We start from the raw sequence: 23562 nt of genomic DNA on the forward strand, positions 1-23562 counted from the left end.
CCCTCCCCTCCCCTCTATCTGCCGGGAAGCCTGCGAGGCGCCCGGCCTGGACCTCGTGGGGGCGGGGAATTGGAACCCTCCGGGAAGCAAGCCCGGAGCAGAGGCCGAAGTGGGGCAGAGAGGGCCGGCCAGCAGAGGAGGAGAAAGGCCCAGGGACCCACCGGGGAGAGCGGGCCAGGAGAGGGGCGCAGCGCTACCTCCCAGTCCACAGGAAACAGGGTTTGGGGTGATGCATCCCACTACCCAGAAGAGGGCCACACTGGGCTGCAGCTGGACCCAGAGGGACCCAGGAGACCCCGCTGGCAGTTTCCGGGAAAGGGCCATCCCTCAGTTACTCCACCTCTGCCCGGCTCCGCCAGGCAGGCTCCAGGGCAGGGCGTGGGACTACGTGGCCCTGGAGGGCTTAGGATCCACCTCCTTTGCAGGGCCCAGCGATGAAGCCGCTGCTGATCACGCTCGCCCTGTGCTTGGGCACGTTGGACTTGGGCCGGGCCGAGCTCTCGGTGGCACAGCGTCAGGGCCTGCAGGTGGCCCTGGCCGAGTTCCACCAGCATCCGCCTGTACAGTGGGCCTTCAGGGAAACCAGCGTGGACAGGGCCACCGAAACGGTAGCGGGACAGTCCTGGAAGAGGGGAAGCGTGGGGTTAGGGCCTCACCCCTGGAGACCAGGACATCCTTGGGAGGCGGGTGCAAAACTGCACCAAGTGCTTGGGGCGCTGAGCAGATGTGGTTTCGCCGGGGAGGTGGGGGCAGCCATGTCCAGGTGTTGCTTTGACCACCCAGCTGGCTGCTTGCTGGCCTTCCTGTCTGTCCGCAGCTATTCCCAGCAGGGATCTTTGTGAGGCTGGAATTTAAGCTCCAGCAGACAAACTGTCGGAAGAATGACTGGAAGAAGCCCGAGTGCAAAGTCAAGTCCAATGGGGTGAGGGACGGTGTGAGTGCACATGCGTGTGTGCGCACATCTGTGTGCATGTGTGCCTCCGTGTGTGTGGGTGTGTGCATCTGTGTGAGTGTATGAGTGCATTGTGCACGTGTCTGTGTGCACACGCGCACCCACGTGACTGTTATCTGTGTGCACGTGCTGTGTGCGCGTCTGTGTGTAGCTGTGCGTATGAGCACCTGTGCATGTGAACGTGTGTGAGGTGGGACATGTGCTTGGGTCTGAGTGTAACTGAGGTTACTCCCTGTGGAGGAGCCCATAGAGCTGCACCAGCTCGGTCTGGACTGGGGCTGTGGGTGGGCTGGGGCAGGGATAGGCAGGAGGGGGGAGGGGTGGGTTGCCCCAAGGATGTACCTTTGCCAGAGCTGGGGCCCACCTTCCATCTGAGCTGTTTGAAGAAGCCCATCGTATAGGTTGGCCTGGACTCTGGGCCAGGCCTGGCGTTTTCTGTGATGTCCAAGTGGAGACACCCAGCTCAGTTGCTATGGAGACACCCTGTACTGGGACTGCTGCTGCTGGGTTCTAGCTCAGGCCTGGGCTCCAGCACCAGCCCTGCAGCTTTGCAGGCTCTTCTAAGGCCTCAGTTTGCTCATCTGCTAAAGGAGGGAATTGGAATTCACCCGAGCCCTTTTATACAAGTCCAGTCTGACAACATAATGCAAATGAAGCTAACAGATAAGAGCTGATCTGGTGGACATTGAGGGCTGAGCCCACCCAGGAGGATTTTGGCCCTTACATATGCGCACACCACACGAACACACACACACCCACACATGCACATATATCCACCTGCCCTGGTACTCTAAAATTCCAAAGCTGCAGTATGCAAATGCAGGGTCATTTGACTTCTGAAATCTCCCAGTCCTGAGGGGCTGCACCCAAAGCTGGCCGGCAGGACCATCACACCCTCAGGGCCTGTGGGGTAGGGGCTGCACCTCTGGTGTCTGCAGCCGCCCCCACGGAGGCAGTCTGCCTCAGTCTCCATCTGTGGTGCCCAGGCCCTCCCTCCTCTTTATCCCCTCATCTCTCCCATGCTTTTCTCCCCAGCGGAAGCGGAAATGCCTGGCCTGCATCAAACTGGGCTCTGAGGACAGAGTTCTGGGCCGGATGATCCACTGCCCCATCCAGACACAGGCTCCTCAGGTAAGAGCCTGTTGGGCTGGGGGGGCCCAGCTGGGCCTCTGGGAGGGGTCTAGACACCTGGAGGAGGGGCCTGGTCCAGATGTCCGTTAGGAGTGGGGAAGGAGCTGCAGAACTGGCTGGCACCCTCCCCTCACCTGAACGGTCCACTCATGCCACAGGAGCCCAAGGAACACCAGGAGGCCCAGTGCTCCCGGGTGGAACGGGCCGGCGAGGACCCCCCCAGATACTACTTCCCAGGACAGTTCGCCTTCTCCAAGGCCCTGCCCCCTGACTGAGCCCTGGACCAGTAAGAGGTGGGGACAAAGTCAGGAAGGGGCAGCAACGGGGCCTGGGGTTTGGGAGGGAAGAAGCTAGGGGAGGCAGGGAGGGAGGATGAGAGAAAGCTGGGGCTGGGGGCAGGACAACCTCCTCACACCCAAATCCGTCTCTTTTCCTCTAGAATTCAGCCCCACTCCCCAGACAAGTACGGGAGGTCACCAGTACCACCTCCAATCCTGTTCCGGACAATAAAGCTGGCCTCCTTGAGCTGTGACCCTACGCTCCTTGCCCTCTCTCCCTGTCCCGCAGCTCCCGGGCCTGAGGAAGGGCCTAGAGGCACCCCTTCTCACATGAGGAGGCAGCTGCCCAAAGGGTGCCCCAGAAAGTAAAGGGGCTGGGCCTGGCCCTGTGGCCAGGCATGGGGTCCACTGAGCAATGACAGCTCTGAACCACTTTCTGCAGGAGGCAACAACCTCACTTGCCCACAAAAAATGGCAGGTGCTAACACAACAGAGCAGAAATAAGATTTAATAGGCACCGGTGTGGGTGAGTGGGCCCAGAGGCTTCAGAGACACGCAGGGTAAGGTAGACACAGTGAGTCTGGAAGGCAGGAGACTCCAGCTTCCCAGAATGTTCTTCTCCCTCCCAGGAATGGCTGGGGTGGAAGACACACCCATCCCTACCTTTCTTACCATGGGCCTTGGGAAGAAGTAACTTTCTTCCACAGAGTCTCAGGCCTGAGCAGTGGGAACCCAGGCTCTGGAGGAGCCCCAGTAAGGCGGGACCCTCCCTGAAGGGCACTACAGGTGGGCTTGAGCGAGCCTCACGCCTGCTGGGGGCCATGTGGAAGGTGGGAGCAGGGAGGGCAGTGAGTGGGGCGTAGGGGAGAGGGGCCCTTCCTAGGAACAGTTAATGAATAACCCAGTTTCGGGACCCGGAGCAGGCCAGGAGGAGGGGCAGAGCCAGATCCAGAGTGGGGCACCCCAGCCAGGGGCACTCAGAACACAAAGGAGGAGGGGGCTCCCGCTGGGCTCAGCACCTGCTCAGCCTGGAGCAGGCTGTCGTCGGCCTGGCGGTCCAGGTCCCAGCACTCCTGCAGTGTGGCCTGGAACTGCCGGCAGGCCTCCTCGAGGATGGAGCTGCTCCGTACTGGCCAGGACTCCCAGTAGCCGGGCTCCACCCACGGCTGGGCCTCGGTGGCCTGGGGGCCCGGGCTGGGGCTGGGGCTCGGCCGCAGGCAGCTGTCTAGGTCTCGGCACAGCTGGTAGAGCTCGCTGCCGCAGCCCGCCACGCGCTCCCCGTCAACGACCTTCAGGCCTGGCAGCAGCTCTCGGACCATAGCCCGGTAGGAGGGGCTGGAGCACAGGGGGTTGCTGAGCCTGGCGAGAGGGTCCCGGAGCCGCAGGTTCTCGAGGCCCCGCAGTCCCACCAGACACTGCAGCTGGCCAGGGCCAGCCAACAGGTTGCCCGCGGCATTGAGGCTCTGCAGGCTCTCGCAGGCAGCCAGGGGCTCCAGCCCGGTCAGCCGGTTGTGGGAGACGTTGAGCACGGCCAGCTGGCGCAGGGCGGCCAGTGGGCCCAGGTGGGTGAGCGCGTTGCCTGACAGGTCCAGCCACTCCAGGCCCAGGCACTCGCCCAGGCAGCCCAAGTCCACCAGCCCCAGGCCGCGCAGCTTCAGCAGGAGGATGGAGTCCAGGGCAAACTCGCCCGTGTGTGCCTTCAGCAGCTGGGCCGTTACACGGTCCCCGTCGCCCTCGCCCGGCTTCTTGCCCTGAGGCTCCATGAGACGGTCGACTCAGGCAGCCTGGGCCCTACGGGGCCCGTCACTGGGTAGGGTGCCACTGGGCCGGCTGGCATTCACCCTGAAAAGGGCGCCATGCGCTCTGCCTGGCCGTGCCAGGAGGCTGCCGCAGATGCCCGCTCAGGGCCAGCAGGTCCCTAGGGAGAGACAATCACACACTCACTCTCGGGTCCTAGCAGGTGGCAGCACAAAGTGATGACCTTTACCCCCAGAGCCGAAAACCCACATGACCAGGGCAGATCTGAAGAGCAAGGACGAGGCAGGAGGAGGTGGATCCGAGTGGAGGGCAGGGGGCACAGGCCCTGGCCCCGGACAGGGGCGGAGGGAGCAACTCAGCCAAACGTTCCCAGTTCTTCCCACTTTTCACATCTAGACTTGGGGTAAAATCTTATTTTAATTTACTTTTTTTGGTAACAGTCGTGATCCATCCTTATTACTTTAAAACATTTAGAATTATTGTTTGTAAAGGCAATAGGTGGCTTCCTCTGTCTCCCTCCTGCACAGTCTGCGCTGGCAAACACCGACGACAGCATGGGCGCAGCCCCCACTCAAAACTGTTCTCTTCTCTCAACTGTTGAAGCAAATCGCCAGTGAATCAAAACTGCTGTCTAGATTCTGTGGGCCAGTCTGAAACCTGTGGTTGAAGCAGGGGGGCGGGGCGCTAAGGGATTGGGGGACGGAGGCCAAGGTGAGGAAGTGGCTGCGCTGGCAGCTCCCAGGCCCAGCTCTCCCCACAGCCCGCCCACCTTCGCCAAACTAGCTCCTCTTCTGCTCGGGCATCAGCTGACAGAGATCAGCCCGACACAGGAGTGTGCACACACAGCATCATTTCGAAAAGGAAAGACGGGGACAGGCAGTCAAGGAAGCTGCTCTGTCTTGCAGGGAGAGGCAGGAGCTTCAGAAAGGTGGGGAAGGGCATTCCAAGTGGACGAAGGAGAGCTAAGTACTGGGCCAGTGTCTGGGAGCGGGGGAGGCCTGGGGGAGGGACAGTGACAACTCTGGCCCATGGAGGGGTCAAGGTTTAAGCAGAGAGGACAAGAATGGGCCTCCGCTCAAACGGCAGTTTCCCAACCTTGTGGACTTGGGCCCAGACCAGGCCAGCAATGCCTGGGAAGCTCACTCACTCCAGCTCGTGGAAAACCTGTGGATCCACAGCACCAGCGAGTCCCAGTTCCCTCAGAGTTTACATAATCAATACTGCTTTTTATTTCCCCTCTCCAAGGAAACCAGGCCCAGAGCCATCACCAAGCTCCTCCCACACCCACCAACAAGCACTATTTAAAGAGCTCCCCACCACTGGGGCTGGGTGGGACGGCTGTCCCTTCCCACCTTTAAGTTCCTCCTCTCTCCACCCACCTCCCAGAAGGGGGTCCCTGTCTTCATGATCTCCGCTTCTTCACCTAGCCCCACTTCTGGTGTGCAACACTCCAGCTCATTTTAAAAATTTGTACATTTCTTTCCAAAAGGATCTGAAGCATCTACTAAAATATCTGGATCATCCTAGGTGAGTGGGGATCTGCTGGGGTTCTTAAGTAGGAAAGTGGTGCCACTAGCTTTTATCTGATTATGATCGCTCTGCCGACAGGGAGCCCTGGAGGCGCAGTGGTTGAGTTATGGTGAGCTATGGCCGCTCCTTGGACACCCTATGGGGCAGGTCTACTCTGTCCTGTAGGGTCGCTATGAGCTGAAATCGACTCGACTGCAATGGGGTTTTGGTCTGCTGATAAGAGTGGAGGATGCAGGCAGGGGCGCCAGGGACAAACAAGAGATAAGGACCCCAACAAGGGCAGTGGGGAGGTGGAGGGGGACATCCACCTGCCAAGTACTGAGTCTGAGGCAACTATGTAACATGTTTTAGGAGGCGGTTGGTGCTCTAGGCTGAAGAGACGCAGCAACTGTCAGCATGTGGTGGTGTCTGGAAGCAGGAGAACACGGTGCTGCCCAGGGTGAACGGGCAGCACAGGGTCAGCCTGTTTTGGGACACAGACCTCTTTATTTGTAGGCCCCACTCCAGGAAAATACCTACCCTCCCCACTCGCACACTATTCTGGGGTGAAAGTTGCTAAGAACCCCTTGTGTACAGTGAAAAGAAGCAGAAACCAAGGGCAGAACTCTGGAGAACACCAATGTTTATGAGGCTGAAGACGTGTCTGGGAAGGATACTGATGAGCAATGAGAGGGAGGAGAAGCATTGACACGGTGGTAAAGGCCCACTGAACTCAAACAAGACGAGGCGTGAACGGCACCCACGGAACAGACTCAGGCAGTGAATGAAGGAATGATGTGAGGACCTGGGCCAGTGACTTTTTAGAGGGAGATGAAGGCCAGAGACGGGAGAGGACAGGGAGCTGGGTAGACAGGAGACACGCGAGAGGAATTGGGTAGCATGTGCGCTCCAAGTCAAAGCTGGGAGGAACAATGTGACTTTACAGCAGGAGGTGTGGAGCTAAAAGGTCACTTCCATGCCCTGAAGTCCCACCGGGCGGGGGACCTATGACTGGCCAGCAGACTGGCCAGCACTGGGTGGTCAAGGAAAAACTCTGCTCCTCACATGGGCCAACGACTCTACTCTGCTCAGAGACGCAGATCTTCCCTCAAATCTGGACCCTCAACAAGGCAGTTCTGGGCAGGACTGAGGACAGCCTGACGCCAACCCAATGAATGGTATGGAGGTCATGCTGTGTACCAGTGGGGCAGTGGTGGCTCAGGGAAGAATTATCACCTTCCATGTTGGACACCCAGGTTCGATTCCCAGCCAATGCACCTCATACACAACCAACACCCATCTGTCAGTGGAGGCCTGCGTGTTGCTATGATGCCGAACAGGTTTCAGCGGAGCTTCCAGAATGAGAGAGACAACGAAGAAAGGCCTAGCAACTGACTTCCAAAAAACTCAGCCAATGAAAACTCTATGGATCACAATGGTCCAAACTTGTGCATGGCGTTGCCATGAGTCAGGGGCCAACCTGACGGCAGCTAACAACAACAACATACAATCAGAATAATCCTCTCCCTAACTATGGAGATGGAGTGAACAGAGACCTCTTCCTCCAACAAGCAAGTTTATGAAAAGGACTTAGTTATGGATGACTCTGACTTAGGATGCAGTTGACAAATGGGTCTCATTCTAAGGAAGGCTGACCCTCAACAGGGGAAGACAAAGTCTCTTGTTGAGTCTCAGCTTATCTAACTAGGATATGAGGCCAGAAAATGATGTCCAGAAGTCAGTCAGGAGCAGAGAGGAGCCAAGTTTACAGTGAGCAACAGTTCAATCCAGAGCAGCCTTATGTGGGCAGTCATGAGCAAATATTGGGACTCTTCTTCCACCCTATCCCCTCCCCTAAGTCTCAAGAACATCGTTTCTCAACCTCTGGATGGTTGAAGTTCTGTGTCAACTTGGCTGAGCCATGGTCCTCAGCAGTTTGGCAGTTATGATGTAGTCTGCCAGCTTTTTAATGCTTTAATCACTTCCACAGTGAGATCTGATATAATGTGATCACCTCCATGATGGGATCTGTTCCTTGGGGGTGTGGCCTGCATCCAATATAGGTGGACTTTCTGGCAAGGCTCATGGGCTTTTGCTTGCTCTGGATCCTGCAGCTGGCTCCTTTTCATCTGACCTCCAGTTCTTCGGACTCGAGCTAGCAGCTTACCTGCCGTCTTACCTGCCGATCTTGGGATTCTTTGGCCTCCACAGCCTGTGAGCCAGAGGCCTCCTATCTAAGCTTCTGATCTTTGATTCACCAGCACTTGTGGGTTACGTGGGAAACCCTGGTGGCATAGTGGTTAAGAGCTACAGCTGCTAACCAAAAGGTCGGTAGTTCAAATCCACCAGGCACTCCTTGGAAACTCTGTGGGGGCAGCTCTACTCTGTCCTATAAGGTTGCTATGAGTCAGAATTGACTCGACTGCAGTGGGTTTGGTTTTTGGTGTTTTTTTTCTTTTTCGTGGGTTACGTGAGTCAGGAGAAACTTCCAGCCTGACCCATGAACTTGGGACTTTCCAGCCTCTACAATTGCATAAGCCATTTCCTTTATATATAAAACCAAAACCAAACCAAACCCACTGCCGTCAAGTCAATTCCGACTCATAGTGATCCTATAGGACGGAGTGGAACCGGCGCATAGGGTTTCCAAGGAGTGGGTGGTGGATTTGAACTGCTGACCTTTTGGTTAGCAGCCAAGCTCTTAACTTCTCTAGAGAACCCAGCCTAAAACACTGTTACTGACGTTTTATGCTGGGTAATTTTTTGTTGTGGGAGGCTCTCCTATGCACTGGAGGATATTTAGCAGCATCCCTGGTCCCCAACTACTAGATGACAGTAGCAATCCCCCTCTAAGCTGTAACAACCAAAAATGTCTGACATTGACATATCTCCTTGGGGGGCAAAACTGCCCCCAGTTTACAACAACTGACCTACAGCCCAAACCCCCAGCAGTACCTCCAAGAGTCTGAGAAGACATCAGCTTCTCTTACCCACTGCCTTCCTCAATGCTCCCCCCAGCCTGGGAGCCCCATCACTCCAGGCCGCCCGTCCCCTCCACTGGGGAGTAGCTTTAGTGATACCTTAACAACAACGGGACAAAAGCTACAGCAATGGTGGTGTAGACCAATATGCCTCCACAAGGCAACTTTAGGTCCCTGGGTGGCATAAACAGTTTGCACTTGACTACTAACCTAAAGGTTGGAGGTTCAAACCCACCCAGTGATGCTATGGAAGAAAGGCCTGGTAATCTGTTTCCGAAAGGATCACAACCAGGAAAACTCTATGGAGAGTTCTACTCTGGAACACATGAGGTTGCCATGAGTCAGAACTGACTCAACATCAACAGGTTTGGTTTTGGTTTTTTTAAGGCAACATTAAAATAGTAATAATAATAATAGACAGCCTATAAGATAAGCAATAACAACCCTGAGGAATATGCTCCTTACAACAATCATTTATATGAGACCAAAAGGGCAACACTGCCCAAAAGCAAAGATGAGAAGGCAGGAAAGGGCAGAGAAACCAGATGAATGGAAACAGGGAAAAAAAAAACAAACCCATTGCCGTCAAGTCGCTTCCAACTCATAGAGACCTTACAGCAACCTTATAGGACAGAGTAGAACTGCCCCATATGGTTTCAAAGGACCAGCTGGTAGATTCAAACTGCTGACCTTTTGGTTAGCAGCCGAGGCAACATTAGGGGCATCAGATTCCTGGATCCCACCCTAGACTCTGCGGTGAAATACAGAAATCCACATTTTTAAGACACTCTCAAGTGATTCTCACTAAAGTCTAAGAACCACTTATAATTTGGGGAAAGGGGGTGGGAAAGAGGTCTAGGGACATGCCTTATCCTTATGGATATAAATGCACTTGATTCAGAGTAGGGGACATTAAGGAGGTGGAGTTTTAGGGCCCCTTCCCCCAAACAAGCCTCACTTCCTCTCACAGGTGAGCCTATGAATGCATTTCCTCTGCCCCATACACACCCGCTCCTAACAGATGCAGGCAGAGGAAATGTGATCTAAGCAATCTGGAGGCCAGACTAAATCAAATCATGCTATTCCAGCCATTAAATATGATGTTTACAAAGGTTTGTTTAATAATGTAAGATGCAATTGTTCTACTGTTAAAATGAAAACACAGCGTACTAAATAAATAGCATGTATGGTATGATCTCAATGTAAAAAATAAGAAAATATGGCAAAGGACTATCAGAGACTATCTCTGAGTGAAAGGATTATGATTAATGTTAATTTATCCTGCTTCTTTACATTTTCAGTGACTTCTGAATGCCTTAGAAGAATTAGTCACAGGGTGGCTGACAACCCCTCCAGGAGCTGCCAGGGGACAGGCCTCTAGGGCTGTCTGACCCACCGGGTTCTGTCAGTCCAAAAAAAACCCAAACCATTGCTGTCAAGTCAATTCCAACTCATAGCGACCCTATAGGACAGAGCAGAACTGCCCCATAGGGTTTCCAAGGAGCGGCTGGTGGATTCAAATGGCCAACCTTTGGTTAACAGCCAAACTCTTAACCACTGCACCACCAGGGCTCCTGTCAGTCCAGGGAGGGGCCAAATGGCCAACCAGGCCTGGAATGTCTCACCCTACCTACAACCACCTTCTCTCATCAGCACCTCTTCCAGGGACCAAGCACCCTCAGGCCACCAAGAGTAGCCCTGGAGCAGGGTGACAGGTCAGCTTCCTGGCCTTCCCCCTTTCTTCTTTTCCCTATCTAATCTCACAGTTCCTGGGTCCCCCACCCTCAGGTCCTGTTTTCTGCATTAAAGGAACTCTGAGCAATCTGTTACTACCCATTGCTGCTGAGTCAATTCCAACTCAGAGTGACTCTACAGGACAGAGTAGAACTGCCCCATACAGTTTCCAAGGAGTGGCTGGTAGATTCTAACCGCCAACCTTTTGATTAACAGCCTAGGTCTTAACCACGGTACCACCAGGGCTCCAATCTGTTACTAGCAGGTTCCCTCTTCCAAAGAAAGAACTTGCCCTTTAAAAAGTGGGCAGGGACAAGCAACCTAGAGCTTGGGTAAGCTACTGAAGCTCCTTCTGACATTGCTTTCACTCTGGAAAGGAAACCCCAGGGTTTCCATTAGTCTGGAAACAAACTACTTGTAAGAATGACATTTTGAAGACGAGTATCTCACCTCTCAATTCATACTCCCTCGCTAGCTGCCAAGTGCCATCAATTGGAGGTCTCTGGCCACTTTGGGACCCGCGGGCAAGTACAGATCCTAAGACGTGTGTGTGTGTGCGCGCGCGTGTGTGTGTGTGCGTGTGCGCGCACTTCCCTCTTAAACTGGTTAACCTGCCTTGGGGTTCTTTCTTTTTACTGTTGTTAGGTGCCGTCCAGTCGGCCCTGACTCACAGCAACCCTGCGTACAACAGAACGAAACACCACTTGGTCCTGTGCCGTCCTCACAACCATTGCTATGCTTGAGCCCATTGTTACAGCCACTGTGTCAATCCATTTTGTTGAGGGTCTTCTTCGCTTTTGCTGGCCCTCTACTTTACCAAGCATGATGTCCTTCTCCAAGGACTGGTCCCTCCTGATAACATGTCCAAAGTACGTGAGACAAAGTCTCACCATCCTTGCTTCTAATGAGCATTCTGGCTGTACTTCTTCCAAGACAGATTTGTTTGTTCTTCTAGTATATTCAATATTCTTCACCAACACCATAATTCAAAGGCGTCAATTCTTCTTCGGTCTTCCTTATTCATCGTCCAGCTTTCGCATGCATATGAAGCGACTGAAAATACCATGGCTTGGGTCAGGCGCACCTTAGTCCTCTTTTTCTTTTTATAGTAAAAGCAATTTCTGAAAGAGCTTCAACAGCTTATTCAGGCTCTAGGTTGCTGAGGATATATTCCTTCCTGCAAGCACCCTTGCCTCTCCCTGCCCCTGGCCACTTTTCAAGAAAGCAAGCCTCTTAAGAGCATGTATCCCTTTTATATGCATGGACAAGTTGTATGCAGGGCCCTTATACTGGTCCCAGAAACCCACTAATCCTTCAGTAGAGCTTATAAAACCATATAATACATTTACAGTCACTTACGAACAAAGTAAACCTTTTCTACACCCAAAAAGCTAGAAATTAAATAATGGGTTAATGGAAAATAACGTCTCCCTGAAAAAAAAATATGGCAATTTGTCAAGCATTGAGAAAATGTCCCCATTCTTACTGATTCATTGGGTTTAAGATTCTGGCTGTCCCTGTCTCATATTCCAGCCTGCAACACTCTGCTCCCTACTTTCATCTACTGCAGAGTTTCCAAGGTTAGATTTTTAGGGCACCAGACTGTTAGCCGTACCTGAGATTCCAGGAATCCACGGAGAGGATCACCGCCACCTCCCCACCCCATGCAGACTCACACACTAATTGGCAAGCTTCTCCTCCTCAGCCAGGGCACTGCTGGAGAAGGTAAGGGGAGGTGGGGTATAGCTGGGGGAATTCTCCAAGTCGGTCTTTAAGAAGAGAAGGTGCTCAATGGTCTCTACTTTGAGAGGAGAGTTTCGTTCTGCAATGGTGGGGCTGTTCAGGGAGGCAAAGACACTTTCAGAGAAGGCTCCCATGGGTGGGCGAGACAGACAGAAGATGGCCAGTCTCACTAGGGCTGGCCAGACTTCACGCTTCCTCTCCCAGTAAGCCAGGGGGTCCGCCTGGGCTCCAGCTATCTCACTGTCCCACAGGTACTTCCTGACTATGATGTTCAGCCAGGTTGGTCTCAGAAGGGAGCGAGGCATGACTCCTCTCGGACACCAGCAGCCCCACTCTCCAGGTATTCCAACAGGCACTTCTTCTGGACTAGTGGGAAAGACCCAGAGCTTCTTCTCTGCACAGGTTCCCTCTGACTCTTCCCCTTAGTCCTGGGGCTTGTCTAGTCCATCACTCAGGGCTGCAACCACAGAGATTTCCTTGGGGCTCTGCGTGTTCTGGGGATGCAAGGAGGTCAAGGCAGGCATACAGGATGCAGATACCACAATCTCCTTTACCTGGTACACTAATACTTGCTTCCAGCGATGAATGGGCAGGACAGCCTCAATCTTCCCCTTGAAATGAGAACCCAGTAAGGTAGCCAACACGAACTCCTCCAGGTAGAAGAACTCATCAGGTTGTCAGAATCCAGAACCTAGAAGACAAGGCTGTCCCGTCCTTCCCCCGGCTGGTGTTTTTCCTCATACTCTTGAAGTGGCTGCTGCTGCTCCGCCAGCCACTCCATCAGGTGGTAGGCTGAGATCCAATGGGCTGTGACCTCCTGAAAGGGCTGTTGGGTGGGGAGGCCACACTGCTGCTGCTCCGCCAGCCACTCCATCAGGTGGTAGGCTGAGAGCCAATGGGCTGTGACTTCCTGAAAGGGCTGTTGGGTGGGGAGGCCACACTGCTGCTGTAGCTCGGTGAGGAGCCTCTGGGCATCTGCAGAGCCTTAGAAATGGCAACAGAGAGCCTTCGCTGTGCCCAGGATGATCTGGGCACTGTGACGGTAAAAGTTTTTTTTATCAGGGAGTCAAAGCAGTGGGCAAAACAAGGGATGTGGATACAGCTCTTTCTCTTCACTGCCCACTCCAGGTTGGAAACCTGGCCTCAGGAAGCTGCAGCTGAGCCACAGATTCACACCTTCCACCAGCTCCTGCTGCTTGTCCTCCGGACCTTCCCCCAGGGGTAGGCCTCGGACCAGACTGCTCGCTTCCTCAGGCTCCCCACTGCCAGCTGCCTGCTACGTAGCTTGATTGCCCCACAGTGGGCAGTGATCCCCATGCAGTCTCCAACTGAGTCCTGGAACGACACATGTGTGGTGAACTCCCTTCAGCCCACTGCATCTCCTGCAGAACTTGCACATCCAGCTTCATGAAGGAGAGGTAAGGCCTGGTCCAAGAAAAAGGCTGGTGTCGGGGAGATGGTAGCAAAGGTCAACCTGGGCCATAAATCTTCTGAAGGGTGGCAAGCCCAGGTTACGGAGCAATTCTGCAACGCCCTGGTTCCAGGCCTGTGTGCAGAGTTGACTGGGGATATATACGACCTATGGCCTCACTAACTCCCACAGGGGGAACAGTCCATTTGCCTGTGGTGGGACTAGGCAGGGGTGGGAGAACCAGAAACAGCTGCTCAGGCCTGCCCAGGGCCAGCTCCCACCACTGCCTGCAAACAGTAAGGTGTCTGGGCAGGGTCTTGGTGACAGAAGCCCTCCAGGGGCCAGGCAGTAGGACTGCAGGTGAACCCTTCTGCTTTTTCTCCCCTGCCCATTTCACCTTCTTCCTTTGGCTGGCTGGAGTTTGCATCCTCTCCCACTTCCAGCCCATGCTCACTTGTCAAGTGACGGACAAGGCATGAGGTTTGGAACTGCTCCCTTATTTTGCTCTGCCTGACACTGGCGTGACACAGGGTGCAAATGACATGGCAGGTGTTTTTGTGGTCAGCGGTAAAGAACTGTCAGCCATCTGATGTGGGCTTCTGACCCGTGACGTCCAGAGAGCCCAGGGCACGCCAGGGAGAATCCAAACCCTTGGTCTTTGGCTTCATAGTTCTGACCCACTTTTTCAAACCGGGTGGCTCCTGGAGGCTCAGCTGCAGTGTCGACCTCTCCGCCACGCCAGGAGGCAGATGCTTTTTCTTCCCCTTCTTGAGAGGTCTCACCCCTCTGGCGAGATGGGCTATGAGGGTGTCAACTTGCGTTTCCTCCTCATTCTCACTGAAGTGGTTTACCCTAAATTTGTCAGGACTGGTCACCTGGGTGTTGGGGGAGGGTCTGGAGCAGAACTGGGATACAGAGTCTTGGCCAGGGCTGAAGGACAGTTGCCTGACCTCTTTCCTGACCGCTCCCCCTCCGCTCTCTGCCCACACCCCCTCTTCTCTTCATGCTGCATACAGACATACTCTTGCCCAGGCACACGTTTGAGACCATGGACCTGAGTCTCCCCTTTTTTAAATTGTGCTTTAGGTGAAAGTTTACAGAGCAAATTAGTTTCTCATTAAACAGTTAATACACAAATTGTTTTGTGACACTGGTTGTGAACCCCATGATGTGTCAATACTCTCCCCTTTTCCACCCGTTTCCCTGTTTCCATTCGTCCAGTCTTCCTGTCCCTTCTGGCCTTCTCGTCTTTGCTTTTGGGCTGGTGTGCCCATTAGTCTCCTATACATGACTGAACTATGAAGCACGTTTCTCACGTGTTATTGGTGGCCCTATAGACCTGTCTAATCTTTGGCTGAAGGGTGAACGTCAGGAGTGACTTCAGTGTTGAGTTAAAAGGGTGTCCGGGTGCCATACTCTCGGGGTTTCTCCAGTCTCTGTCAGACCAGCAAGACTTGTCTTTTTTTGTGTGTGTGAATTTGAATTTTGTTCTACATTTTTCTCCAGCTCTGTCCGGGACCCTCTACTGTGATCCCTGCCAGAGTAGTCAGTGGTGGTAACCAGGCACCATCTAGTTGTTCTAGGCTCAGTCTGGTGGAGGTTGTGGTAGCTGTGGACTAATCTTTCCCTTGTTTCTTCTTTGGTTTTCTTTATCATCCTTTGCTCCAGCCAGGAAGGAACCAGTAGATGTACCTTAGATGGCCAGTCACAGGCTTTTAAGACCCCAGATGCTACTCACCACCGTTGGATATAGAGCATTTTCTTTATATACTATATTATGCCAATTGACTGAGAGCCTCCCTTTAATTTGTTTTGCTGAGGGCTGCCTTAACACTTTGCATGGGAGGCAGCTGCGAGAAGATCAAGCCTCCCCAGGGAGGTGGCTTTTCTCTTCCTGCTGCAGGCAGGTAGGTTGAGGGCATCTCCTTCTTGCTTTTTCAGGAAAACATGGTCCAGATCAGGCAAAGGGACTGACTTGCAACTGGAGGTGGGGGGGGGGCAGGGGCTGCTCTTTTGTAAGGACAGATCCCTTTCACTCTCCTTTTGGGCACTGGAGGGTCTTGTCTTCCTCCTGTGGCCACTAACTGCCTTCTCTTCTTTGTCTACAAACTCAAGTTTGACCTCAGTCTCTGGCATGACCTCCCTGGCACCCCAGTCAAGTCCACAAGGGGTGTTAACAGCTCTGGTGTGGAATTCAGGGAAGGAAGAAGCAAGGGTAGCAGGTGGGCTCTTGGGTCTGGGCGTGGAAGAGTCAACAGACACACAGAGCTCCAGCCCCACTGATCCTAAGATTGTCTGTTTCTTGGGGGGGCTTTTTTACTTTTTCTATTTCAATATGTTTGTGTACTTGGGAAAATGAGAATCTGAGCCCAGGCTGCAAAGCAAAACGGAAAGAATGACTCTCAGCTACTCAACCGAGGGCAACACTGAGGAGGGGGAGTGGCTCAGATGGGAAAGAGAAAGTGGAAAGCAGACAGGCTGTAAGAAGAAACTGCAAGACAGACTGAAGCTAGCCCCAGGACAAAACTCTCAAGATCACAGTCTCCTTGGTGAAGCCTGTCTTTCAGTCCGAATGGGGCCCTCTCTCACTGGAATCCCCACAGCCCTCTGCACAGGTAGCAGATTCTGTGTCCATTTCCTTTGCCAAACTAATTTTTCTTTTTTATTTCAATATTTGTTAAGAACCTAGTAGGCACTCAACAATTGTGGTGTTGTGGGTACAGTATAAAATATGTAAGGTCCCTGACTTTGCATGGCTTGCATAGACTGTAGGAACAGACATGTGAATAAAAGATTCACACTCACAAAACGTGCAATTAGAGCCATGGGAAGTGGTATGTAGGAGAGGCACGTGGTACTGTAAGACTCATCTAGCTAGCTAAGAAGTCACGAAGGTTTCCCTGGAAGGGATGTCAGAGCTGGCTGGCTGTAAGCACTGGACGGGGGGGAATACAGCTTATTGACCTTTGTATCCTAAGTACCCAGGATTGTAGCCAGCACCCAGTAAACCAAACCCATTGACGATGAGTCGATTCTGACTCATAGCAACCCTACAGGACAGAGTAGAACTGCCCCATAGAGTGTCCAAGGAGCACCTGGTGGATTCGAACTGCCAACCTTTTGGTTAGCAGCCATAGCTCTTAACCATTACGCCACCAGGGTTTCTAGCAGGGGCACAATAAATATGTAATAGCGCTTACAATTCCCTGACTAATGCATCCTAAGGTTTCCTAAGCCAAAGTTCCTGCTCGGATCATTTGAAATCCAACCCCCTTCAGAGACTGTGCAGCCCTGGTGGCACAGTAGTTAAGAGCTCAGCTACTAACCAAAAGTTGGCAGTTCGAATCCACCAGCCGCTCCTTGGAAACCCTACAGGGCACTTCTGTTCTGCCCTATAGGGTTGCTATGAGTTGGGATCGACTTGACGGCAACGGACTTGGTTTGTTTTTTTGGTTCAGAGAATGCAGGATGGGGCGGCTCCCTCCTCCCAGTGTCCTCGGGGCCCTTCCAGTATCCTCTCACTCTTCCTCTTTCACAGAGGAAGGCTGTTTATACTTTCTCACCTCCCATTCACGTCTTAGCCTAGTCCTATACGCCCTCGGCCCCCGGCACTCCACTGACACTGCTCTTGCCACAGTCTCCAACGACCTCCTTGTCAGTAATTCAAAGGGACTTTTCTGTAACACCTGAAGCACATGACTACTCCCTCTGGCTGAAATGCTGTTTTCCCTTGGTTCCTGGGACACCACATTTTCTTGCTTTTTCTCTTACCTCTCTGACTCCTCTTCAGGTTCCTTCTTCCACTGCCTGTCCCTTAAAAGATGACATTTCTCAGTGTTCCTTCACATGCCCTCTTCTTTCATTCTACACAATTTCCCAGAATGATTTCATTTTCTCCCATGATCTGAAATATCATGTACATAGTGACTACTTCCAAGTCTCTCTCTCTCTAGCTCAGAACTATTTCTAAGCTTCCCCTTCACCTGCTCTTCCTACAGTCAAGTCAATCTCAGTAAATGGCACCTCCATCCACCCAGAATCTCAGGTCAAAACCCTAGGAATAATCCTTAATTCCTTTTCCCCTCATTTACTTTCCTGGAGATTAGGTCAAGTTTAGGGCTCTGAAAGGGCAAGAGGCACGAAGACAACAGAACAGAAACAGGTGGGGAGAAGAAAAGAGAGTGATGGGGAAGGAAACGCCCAGTGAACTAACCGGGATTTGTCTCCTCAGGAAAGAGAAGACTCTAAGGAAAGTGACTTAATGATTCTGCCATAAATATCTAAAAGTTAACTAGTCTCCATCCTTCAGACTTGAATGAGAAGTAGATTAAATAGGAAGATTAAGATTTAAAACTGGTACATTCTGACACTGAGTGACGTTTACATGAAGAAGGATCACCCTTAATTGATGATAAGCTGGCTGAAGTGGTTCAAGGGAGACTGTGAATGGCCGATATGATAGTGAGAAGTTCCTTCCAGCCACAAGACTGTCGAAAGGATCAAGAAGTGATCAATTCAAGCCCATCTCTCTAAAAGTCACCCAGTGACAAGATTAAACGTATGAAGCATGCAAAGCACATGAAGTGAACTTGTGGTGGGGCTGGTAAAGGTGCAAATGAAACGGAAGGTATAGCCTTGCGCTGGAAGAACTGCTTGAGGGGAGAGAGGATATTAGAAGTGGAGGACTTACCTCAGCTCTTATTTTATGACTGAAGGAATGAAAGCCCAGAATGGTAAACGACTGTTAGTGGCAGAATAGAGACCAGAACTCAAACCAGGTCTCCAGCAGCAGTTTGTCACTTCACCATTAACAGTGAGGACGTAGAATAGGGCATAAAAATTAGGCCCATCCCTGTAATGCCCTTACTGACAATGGTAGAGAAAAAGGAGAACCTGCCTGCTAGGCCTATGGCCTCGGTCACACCCCAGAATCTTCAACTCGACCTACTAGCCTTACCCCAAGGCACCAATCCTGTGCTGTTCTCCAATTAACCAGTAATTCTGTTTTCTGCAAACATTCTCATTTAAGGGACAGGCAGAGAAGAAAGAACCAGAACATCTATTCAGTTGTTACTGTTGTTAGGTGCCATCGAGTCAGTTCCAACTCACAGCAACCCTAAGTACAACGGAACGAAACCCTGCCCGTCCTGCGCCATCCTCACAACTGCTGTTACGCTCGCGCCCAGTGTTGCAGCCACTGTGTCAGTCCATCTCATGGAGGGTCTTCCTCTTTTTCGCTGACCCTCTACTTTACCCAAGCATGATGTCCATTCAATTATTTAACAAAAATTCACCAAATCTCTACTATGAGACAGGCACTGTGCCCTAAAGACACAAATACAATAGAGTAACTGCCCTGCTGCCCCAACTCAGGCGGAGAGAAGAACTTGTAAATGGGCACATCACAATGCAGCAAAGTATGTGGCATAAGGTGCTACTGGAAGCTGGGAGGGCCTCCCGGAGGAGTGGGGCCTCAGGCTGATTTAAAGATCAATAGCATGCATCAAGTTAAAGAGTTCAGGTTTCATTTTGTAAGGCACTGTTTACCTTAGGCTATCACTTTAGGATCCGAACTCCTGACAGACTAACTTGGGTGGATCCTGGATCTTGGGCAGTCACTGGTAGCGGCACATCAGAATAAGGGTGACACCGTGAGGCTGATGCTGTCCGGAGTTAACCTTGCACATGCTCTAAAATGTAAGTTTTTGAAAAGTGAACCATCCACAAACGTCAATACTTTGATTATTAACAGTAATAAGCTACTGGTGACACATCTCACAGCAGATCACAAACCCACAGTCGAGGACAACTATGACAAGACGAAGACTTCAAGGATTCTTAAGCTACGGGATGGCCTTTTTAGGCTGCACACTGGGAAGATTACACTAGCAGCAATCTGGAAAGTCTCAGAGGACCCGGGGAGGGAAATGGCAGCAGGAGTGGAGTGGAGGAGACAGTTTAGAGAGCCAGAGGTAGATCAGGCTTGAATTGAGACGTGAAGGAGGAAGAAGGGATACATTTATTAATATAGTTCAATTTTAGATACCTGAGTTTAAGGTTCTTCTGGGACAAATCTTCAAGTGCAGACTTAACAGTGAGACATATGGGTGAGCGGAGAGAGTTCTGGCTAAAGGTACAGATCCACATAAAAGTCCGCACAGAAACTGAGGAAAAACACGCAGAGTGAGAAGACAGCAGAAGGTGGCTACACAGACGACATGAGCAGGGCAGACGACAAGCCAGGCCTTTCTTCTTAGACCATCTCAGTCTGGAAGCTCCACTGAAAGCTGTTCAGCATCCTACCCCCCAAAAAGTCAAACCCACTGCCATTGGGTCGATTCCAACTCACAGTGACATCATAGCAACATGTAATCCAGCACTGACGATCTACTTCCAAAAATTAGCCAATGAAAACTCTATGGATTACAACGGTCCGATCCGAAACCGATCATGGGGACGGTGCAGGATCGGGCAGTGTTTCAGACTGTAGTCTGGGGCCCACTCAACGGCAGCTAACAAAAAGAGAATGAGCAGACCTCAAAGATGACTGAGAAGCAAAGGGAAGACACACAGAAAAACCAAAAGGAAGTGATGTTAGGGAATTCCAAGGATAAGATTTTCCAGAACGGAGTGTTCAACAGAGTCAGACGTCATTTCAGGGGATGAAGAAGGTGGCACCTGGGGCTGTGGAGCGAGAAGTGTGGGGGAAGCAGAGACTTAGAATGGCAGAGTGGGATGAGGAAGGAAGGGTTCATTCTTTGGGATGGGAGGGAAACGGCTTGGTTACATCTCTGGTGGCACAGTGGTTAAGTGCTCACCTGCTAACTGAAAGGTTGGTGATTTGAACCCACCCAGTGGCTCTGAGAAAGGCCTGGCAATCTGCGTCCGTAAAGATTACAGCCTAGAAAACCCGATGGGGCAGTTCTACTCTGTCACATGGGGTTGCTATGAGTCCAATCAACTCAACGGCACCTAACATGTCTCTAAACGGAGAAAAGGTGCAACGGGAAGAGGGCGAAGATAAAAATACAGAAGAGAGAAGGGAAGGGATGGCACAAGCTTCCTGAGAGAAAGGAATCCGGGGCAGATGGTAGGTGGGATTAGCCTTGGAGATGAGAAAGAATATTTATTTTTTCTGATATAGAAAAGAAGTAAGGACGGGTGGGGGCAGGAATTGAGGCAGCTTATGCCCAAGAGCCTCTTGATTCCCAAGTGGAAGCCGTGTATTTGTGGAGGCAGCAACCTGCGGGCTGCATGATTCCCTAACAGTGCTAGCCTGGGACGGGGAGTGCCTCTGAGAAGTGCTTCAGCACCCACAGGTCAGTTTGCTGGATAAATGAGAGACCTTCTCAGGGCTCTCTTCAGTCCTTCCCACATGTGTACGTGCTCAGATTCTTTTCCCAGAAATAAGGCCACCCTTCTATTTCTCTTGTGCTTGCCCCACTCCAGGGCCTTACGGAGAGCTCTAACTCCATCTCCCCCACCTACCTGTGACCACGGGATTGAAAGGTAGTGAGGAAAAGGATGGGAAAAGAGGAGTGTTGAAGACACAGAGTAAAGCAAACCACTATCCATTTTTGGGTTTTGTCCCACGTGCAAATTTGGCTACTTACAAAACATATGCGGCTGTTTTAAATCATAATCATGCACCATTAGATTTCATGTTATGAAAAGTGACATAAAATGAGACCTGTTTCAAATGACACAGCAGAAGAACCGTTCGCTCTTCTCTGAGAGGCTGTCTTCCATACTGGGTTAAGTCCATCTGGGTTCAATCCTGGCTCTGCTACCTACCAGCTGTGACGGTGCGCAAGTGACTTGGCCTCCGAGTGCCCTGGTCTCCTGTCTACACAGTGAGGGTAACAGCAGCTCCACCAGACCCGGGCGGCTCCCCCCAGCGTCCTCGTCTGCGAAGCGGGGAAGAGAACTGCCCCATCCGCCTCCTCAGACCAGGCTGTCCGCTTCGCCCGCGGGCCGCCCGGCCAGCGCCCCCGGGGGACGGCGCGCAGCCCCCGCCTCAGCGCGGCCCCGGGTAGCCCTTCCTCCGCCCTCTGCCCGGACAGGGGGCTTCACCCCCGCGGCCCAGCGCCCGCGCCCACGCACCTGCCGCGGCACTCCCCGCCCGGGATCGGAAAGGCACCGGCGACCCGAGCCCGGGAGCTTGAAGAGGTTACTTCTGGGTGGGACCGTGTACAGGGAGAGCCGGCCGCCCCGCGGATGGTAGGCCCCCTCCCCGGCGCCGAGTGCGCAGGCGCGGGCGGCCGGGCAGGTCCTCTCCAACAGCGACGCGGCCTGTTGTCGAGTGCGCAGGCGCGGGCGACTACCGCGGAGTGCGGCGCGCGACCCTCACCCCAGTGGTCTGACAGTGTGCGTTTGGGGAAATCACTCACGCTTTACACTTTATTTAATATACCCGTACTGTGGTGGCTTGCGTGCTATTTTGATGCTGGAAGCTATTGCCACTGGCATTTCAAATACCAACAGGGTCACCCACAGTGGACAGGTTACAGCGGAGCTTCCAGACTAAGACAGACTAGGAAGAAAGGTCTGGCGATCTCCTTCCAAAAACTAATCAATAAACACCTTATGGATTACAACAGAACATCGTCCGACTTGCTTGCTTTGTGTGTGTGTGCGTGTGCGTGTGCGTGTGCGTGTGTTGGGTTCTCTCCCTGCCCACCCTCCACCTCCCATACTCACCCAGTCTTGCAGGAAATCAGCCAGAAAGCCTAACACCCGCCCGAGGGCATTAGGCTGAGCAGCCGCTCGGATCACCACTCCCACCAGAGCACCCTTCTGAGCCCGGGTGCTCTCCTACCTCCCCAAATTGCAAATCAATCCAGCGCCACAGAGGCCCTGTGTCCCAAGCCTCTTCCTCCCACACGGTGTTCCACTTGGACACCAAGGTGCACAACTTGTGTTTCATAAACAACCTTGAGCTGCTTCTCAACACCAGAACCAAACTGATGGGCCTAGGATGGGGCATCCTCAGACCTTGGAGTCCTCCCTGTCCTTCCCAGCGGTCTCAGCTGTTTCCATCTTCTCTGGCTCCCCACCCCTGGCCCCAAGTAAATCAACTCCAGGCAGGTCAAATCCTCCAGCCTGGGTTACAGCTGGGAACAAAGGTATAAATCTTTACACTTTTGGAAGTTAATGAAAACACCAGCTAGAGATGGATTGAGAGAGGAAGAAGAAAAGAAACTGATCTACCTGTTAGTGCAAAATTTGTCACTCCAGCCTTGCCAAGTTTGGGGAGGGTGCACATAAAATCATCATCTTGTTTTGGTAGGTGATGAACAAAAGAAGCATAATTAAGAACGGCTCCTGCCCCCAGAGCTTCAACTACCAGTAGCGAGTTTCTCATTTGCAGGGATGATGCTGTTGTTAGGTGCCGTTGAGTCGGTCCCGACTCATAGCAACCCTACGTACAACAGAACGAAACACTGCTCGGTCCTGTGCCATCCTCACAATCGCTGGTATGCTTAAGCCCATTGTTGCAGCCACTGTGTCAATCCATCTCATTCAGGGTCTTCCTGTTTTTCACTGACCCTCTACTTTACCAAGCACGATGTCCTTCTCCAGGGACTGATCCCTCCTGATAACACGTCTGAAGTATGTGAGACATAGTCTAGCTATCCTTGCTTCTATGGAGCATTCTAGTTGTACTTCTTCCAAGACAGATTTGTTTGTTATTTTGGCAGTCCATGGTATACTCAATATTCTTCGCCAACACCACAATTCGAAGGCGTCAATTCTTCTTCGGTCTTCCTTATTCATTGTACAGCTTTTGCATGCATCTGAGGCAACTGAAAACACCATGGCTTGGGTCAGGCGCACCTTAGTCTTCAAGGTGACATCTTTGCTTTTTAACACTTTAAAGGGGTCTTCTGCAGCTGATTTGCCCAATGCAATGCTTCTTTTGATTTCTAGACTGCTGCTTCCATGTGTGTTAACTGTGGATCCAAGTAAAATGAAATCCTTGACAATTTCAATCTTTCCTCCATTTATCATGATATTATTTATTGGTCCAGTTGTGAGGATTTTCGCTTTTTTTATGTTGAGGTG

General features: G+C 52.2%; 3 protein-coding genes across 3 annotated transcripts; 1 reads left to right on the top strand and 2 right to left on the bottom strand.

Annotated features, from left to right (window-relative positions):
• The first annotated feature begins 434 nt into the window (after window positions 1-434).
• RARRES2 (retinoic acid receptor responder 2) lies at window positions 435-2358 on the top strand. Its single transcript, XM_004382401.1, has 4 exons — window positions 435-608; window positions 818-922; window positions 1988-2083; window positions 2242-2358. Exons 1-4 carry the CDS (start codon window positions 435-437, stop codon window positions 2356-2358), a joined length of 492 nt encoding a protein of 163 aa, XP_004382458.1.
• Window positions 2359-3338: 980 nt separating this feature from the next.
• Window positions 3339-21720, bottom strand: LRRC61 (leucine rich repeat containing 61). Its single transcript, XM_004382348.2, has 2 exons — window positions 21601-21720; window positions 3339-4279 (listed from the first exon to the last, which is right to left on the bottom strand). The coding sequence occupies exon 2, from the start codon at window positions 4122-4124 to the stop codon at window positions 3339-3341; it is 786 nt and encodes a 261-aa protein (XP_004382405.1). The 5' UTR covers window positions 4125-4279; window positions 21601-21720.
• On the bottom strand, window positions 12023-12760 carry LOC105756604 (Putative protein ZBED10P; the record flags this gene model as incomplete). The annotated part of the gene is given in 4 exon segments (XM_023736909.1): window positions 12023-12364; window positions 12366-12422; window positions 12424-12507; window positions 12509-12760. Coding segments are annotated over 4 exon segments (735 nt in total), but the record flags the coding sequence as incomplete, so codon positions are not given.
• Window positions 21721-23562: the final 1842 nt, after the last annotated feature.

Source organism: Trichechus manatus, unplaced genomic scaffold, assembly GCF_000243295.1.
Source record: "Trichechus manatus latirostris isolate Lorelei unplaced genomic scaffold, TriManLat1.0 scaffold00093, whole genome shotgun sequence".
In the NCBI taxonomy this organism is placed as follows: domain Eukaryota; kingdom Metazoa; phylum Chordata; class Mammalia; order Sirenia; family Trichechidae; genus Trichechus; species Trichechus manatus.

Excerpts from the sequence above, each read along its gene's own strand:
- RARRES2 (XM_004382401.1), top strand. The coding sequence starts at position 435 with ATGAAGCCGCTGCTGATCACGCTCGCCCTGTGCTTGGGCACGTTGGAC. Across the intron at positions 923-1,987 it reads GCAAAGTCAAGTCCAATGGG|CGGAAGCGGAAATGCCTGGC; the intron begins GTGAGGGACGGT and ends TTTTCTCCCCAG. Across the intron at positions 2,084-2,241 it reads TCCAGACACAGGCTCCTCAG|GAGCCCAAGGAACACCAGGA; the intron begins GTAAGAGCCTGT and ends CTCATGCCACAG.
- LRRC61 (XM_004382348.2), bottom strand. The coding sequence starts at position 4,124 with ATGGAGCCTCAGGGCAAGAAGCCGGGCGAGGGCGACGGGGACCGTGTA.